At 47.5% G+C, this 4,565-nt stretch overlaps 1 protein-coding gene across 1 annotated transcript; it reads left to right on the top strand.

The window, feature by feature from the left end:
- Nucleotides 1–3,193: 3,193 nt before the first annotated feature.
- On the top strand, nucleotides 3,194–4,565 carry LOC128594398 (keratin, type I cytoskeletal 18-like). The gene has a single exon (XM_053603160.1). It carries the CDS (start codon nucleotides 3,223–3,225, stop codon nucleotides 4,516–4,518), a length of 1,296 nt encoding a protein of 431 aa, XP_053459135.1. The 5' UTR covers nucleotides 3,194–3,222; the 3' UTR covers nucleotides 4,519–4,565.

The raw sequence follows: 4,565 nt of genomic DNA, 5'->3' as shown, positions 1-4,565 counted from the left end.
CTGTGGCTCTGGGAGGGCACCGGCCCCATATATTGAGGGTGATAGGTTCCAACCTGGCCCCAGCCAAACTGCTACAAAAAAATAGCCAAGCGTTCTGGTGGGCGCCTATAGTCCCAGCTACTTGGGAGGCTGAGGCAAGAGAATTGCTTAAGCCCAAGAGTTGGAGGTTGCTGTGAGCTGTGACGCCACAGCCTACTACTGAGGGCGATAAATTGAGACCCTGTCTTTAAAAAAAACTATATTCTGTCAACAACCCGAGTTGAAAGTAGATTCTTCTCCAAAGCTATGTGCAAATTTCTGAACCATGGGAACTTTGAGACAATAAATATGTGTTGTTTTAAGACAGTAAATTTGTGGCAATTTTTAGGGATAGGTAGATTACTAACACCATTGTATATCAGTAATTTGTACATATGTCTCACTTCTTTGGATGAAGCAGTGCCTGACTCATCCTTGGTGTCCAGTCAAATTTTAAATGGATACATGAATGAATTAATAGAAAGTCTAAGGGCCCTTGGTGATCTTCCATATTGAGCCGTCAATCGTCTTTTAACTAGATTTATTGAGCTCTTGATGAAGTAGTCAGTACTATATGAGGCACTGAGGGATATAAAGAATAAAACATGCCCACAAGATGATACCATGTGGTAGTGCAAAGAGTGAAAACCCAGGAGCCAGACTTGAGTTCAGGTCCTAGTCCTGACACCTAAAACCTCTGAAACCTTGGGCAAGTTACTTAGCTTCTCTGAACTCTGCACTACTCCCTCTAAAAGAAGGATAATGGTACCTATGGCCTAGGATTGTTGTCAAAATTAAATATCATATTATGCAAGCTAGGTGTCTGCTGCAGTACCTAACATACTATGATCATTCAAATATGTTAACTTGGTCTTTTATTTTTTTGAGACAGAGTCTCACTTTGTTGCCCCTAGTAGAGTGCTGTGGCATCAAAGCTCACAGCAACCTCAAACTCTTGGGCTCAAGCAATTCTCTTGTCTCAGCCTCCCAAGCACCTAGGACTACAGGTACCTGCCACGTCTGGCTATCTTTAGAGATGGTCTTGCTGTGGCTCAGGTTGGTCTCAAACTTGTGAGTTCAGGCAATCCAACCAGTTCGGGCTCCCAGAGTGCTAGGATTATAGCCTTGAACCACCGTGCCCAGCCCTTAATTCAGTCTTCAAAAAAATTGCACCACCACCCCCATCCACAAAGTATAATCTAGATGTGGAACCAGGACAAACTCAAATGGAATAGTAAGAGAAAGTGTGTCTGCATTAAGTGTCACAGATTCTAGGCACTCTGGGAATTCAGAGGAGAAACACAAGGCTGGAAAAGTCAGGGTAGTTTTTGTAGGGGACCTGGGGATTGGACAGGTGAGAGAGAACATTCCATGCCAGGATAACCACACAGACGAAAGCAGGGAGGTAGGAAAAAGCCACAGCATGGTGGTGCCTGTATCTCAGTGGGTAGGGCACCGGCCACATACACCCATATTTGCGGGTTTGAACCTGGCCCAGGGTCAGCTAAACAGCAGTAACAACTGCAACAAAAAAATAGCCGGGCGTTGTGGCGGGCTCCTGTAGTTCCAACTACTTGGGAGGCTGAGGCAAGAGAATCGCTTAAGCCCAAGAGTTTGAGGTTGCTGTGAGCTGTGACACCACAGCTTTCTACTGAGGGTAACATAGTGAGACTGTCTCAAAAAAAAAAAAAAAAAGAAGAAGAAGAAGAAGAAAGAAAAGAAAGAAAAAGCCATAGCATATTTGCCCAAGTGTGAGGAAACTGATCTGGTTAGTGTGGAATTTTCCGGGATTGGAAAGACCAGAAGTCTACAGGGTGGTTGGATGATACCACTGACAAAGTGAGTCATCAAGGTTTTTGAGTCAGTAGTGAAGGGAAAAATAGTGTTTAAGAAAAATCAGTTTGGGCGGCGCCTGTGGCTCAGTGGGTAGGGTGCCGGCCCCATATACCGAGGGTGGTAGGTTCAAGCCCAGCCCCGGCCAAACTGCAACAAAAAAATAGCCAGGCATTGTGGCGGGTGCCTGTGGCCCTAGCTACTTGGGAGGCAGAGGCAGAAGAATTGCTTAAGCCCAGGAGTTTGAGGTTGCTGTGAGCTGTGATGACACAGCACTCTACCAAGGGTGATGGCTTGAGGCTCTGTCTCAAAAAAAAAAAAAAGAAAAGAAAAGAAAAGAAAAAGAAAAACCGGTTTGGAATCTTTGTCCAAAATGGACTGGGGCGGGAATTGGGGATTGGAGTGAGGGAAAGAGTCTAGTGTTCATGAAAAAAAAGGTGTAGTTGCTAGGCAGGAAGCTGTAGACTCAGAGAAACACGAGACCCCAAATCTACAAGCTCTGACAACTAAGTTCACAAACTTGCCATTGTGCTCTGATGTTAGCAGCATTGTACAAACAACTTGGTAAGCTTCTCACAGCTGTGTTCATGTCAACGTGTGGTGGTGTCTTGCTGAGTGGCATTATTGTTGCGTGTTTTTGCGTGGTGTGGCGAGAATGTCAAACCTTGAATTAGAGCAACAAACATGCATAAATTTATTTCTTGTTAAACTTGGCAAGAGTAGAAGTGAAATCAGGGACATGTTAGTCCAAGTTTATGGAGTTAATGCCATGAAGAAAATAGCAGTGTACAAGTGGACTAAATATTTTTCTGAGGAAAGAGAATGTGATAAATTCACATTGAAATCGAATGATAAAGAGAGATCAGGGCAGCCAGTAATTAGCAGCACTGATGAAAACATTGTAAAAATTTGTTGAATTATGTGTCAAAATCATTGGCTGACTGTGAGAAGCACAGAAGATGAAATAAACATCAACAGAGCAACAGTTAGGAAAATCTTAACTGAAAATCTTGTCCAAGAACTCATGGCTCTTGCATCAGGACAATACATCAGCTCATATGGCACCGTCTGTGAGGGAGTTTTTAGCCAGTAAACAAATAATTGTTTTGGAACATCATCCCTACTCACCCGATCTGGCCCCCAATGACTTTTTTACCTGAAGATAAAGGAAACTTGAAAGGAAGACATTTTAATCAGGACATCAAGGGTAATATGATGACAGCTTTGATGCCCATTCCAGAATAAGAGTTTTAAAATTGTTTTGAAGGGTGGAAACTAGGCACTGGCATGGTGCACAGCATCCCAAAGGAAGTACTTCAAAGGTGACTGTGGTGAGCTCGCCCGAGTTTTGTTCTCTCCTCTTCAGACATCATGTCCTTCACTACTCGTTCCACCACTTTCTCCAGCAATTACCAGTCCCTGGGCTCAGTCCAGGCACCCAGCTACAGTGTCCGGCCTGCCAGCAGCGCAGCCAGGGTCTATGCAGGCGCCGAGGGCTCGGGCTCCCGGATCTCCGTGTCCCGCTCCACCAGCTTCCGGGGCGGCTGGGGGTCCGGGGGCCTGGCCACAGGGATGGCTGGGGGTCTAGCAGGAATAGGGGGCATCCAGACTGAGAAGGAGACCATGCAAGAACTGAACGACCGCCTGGCCTCCTACCTGAACAGAGTGAGGAACCTGGAGATCGATAATCGGAGGCTGGAGAGCAAAATCCGGGAACACCTGGAGAAGAAGGGGCCCCAGGTCAGAGACTGGGCGCATTACTTCAAGACCATCGAGGACCTGAGGGCTCAGATCTTTGCGAATTCTGTGGACAATGCCCGCATTGTTCTGCAGATTGACAATGCCCGTCTTGCTGCTGATGACTTTAGAGTCAAGTATGAGACAGAACTGGCCATGCGCCAGTCTGTGGAGAGCGACATCCATGGGCTCCGCAAGGTCATTGATGACACCAATATCACTCGACTGCAGCTGGAGTCAGAGATCGAGGCTCTCAAGGAGGAGCTGCTCTTCATGAAGAAGAACCACGAGGAGGAAGTAAAAGTCCTACTAGCCCAGATTGCCAGCTCTGGGTTGACTGTGGAAGTAGATGCTCCCAAATCCCAGGACCTGAGCAAGATCATGGCAGACATGCGGGCCCAGTATGACGAGCTGGCTCGGAAGAACCAAGAAGAGCTGGCCAAGACCTGGTCCCACCAGATTGAGGAGAGCACCTCAGTGGTCACCTCACAGTTTGCTGAGGTCGGAGCTGCTAAGACAATGCTCACAGAGCTGACGCGTACAGTCCAGTCCTTGGAGATCGAACTGGACTCTATGAGAAATCAGAAGTCCAGGTTGGAGGACAGCCTGAGGGAGGTGGAGGCCCGCTACGCCTTGCAGATGGAGCAACTCAATGGGGTCCTGCTGCATTTGGAGTCAGAGCTGGCACAGACCCGGGCAGAGGGGCAGCGCCAGGCCCAGGAGTATGAGGCACTGCTGAACATCAAAGTCAAGCTAGAGGCTGAGATCTCCACCTACCGCCGCCTGCGGGAAGACGGGGAGGACTTCAACCTTGGTGATGCCCTGGACAGCAGCAACTCCATGCAAACCATCCAAAAGACCACCACCCGCAGGATAGTGGACGGCAAAGTGGTGTCTGAGACCAACGACACCAAAGTTCTGAGACACTGAGGCAGTACAGCAGCATGCCCTTATGCCAATAAAGAGTTCAGAGGTCA

The sequence above is a fragment of the Nycticebus coucang genome, chromosome 9 (assembly GCF_027406575.1).
Source record: "Nycticebus coucang isolate mNycCou1 chromosome 9, mNycCou1.pri, whole genome shotgun sequence".
NCBI lineage: Eukaryota > Metazoa > Chordata > Mammalia > Primates > Lorisidae > Nycticebus > Nycticebus coucang.
The sequence above is the reverse complement of the archived record's forward strand: the minus strand, read 5'-3'. Positions and strand labels throughout refer to the sequence as shown.

Coding starts and splice junctions, on each gene's coding strand:
- LOC128594398 (XM_053603160.1), top strand. CDS start 3,223: ATGTCCTTCACTACTCGTTCCACCACTTTCTCCAGCAATTACCAGTCC.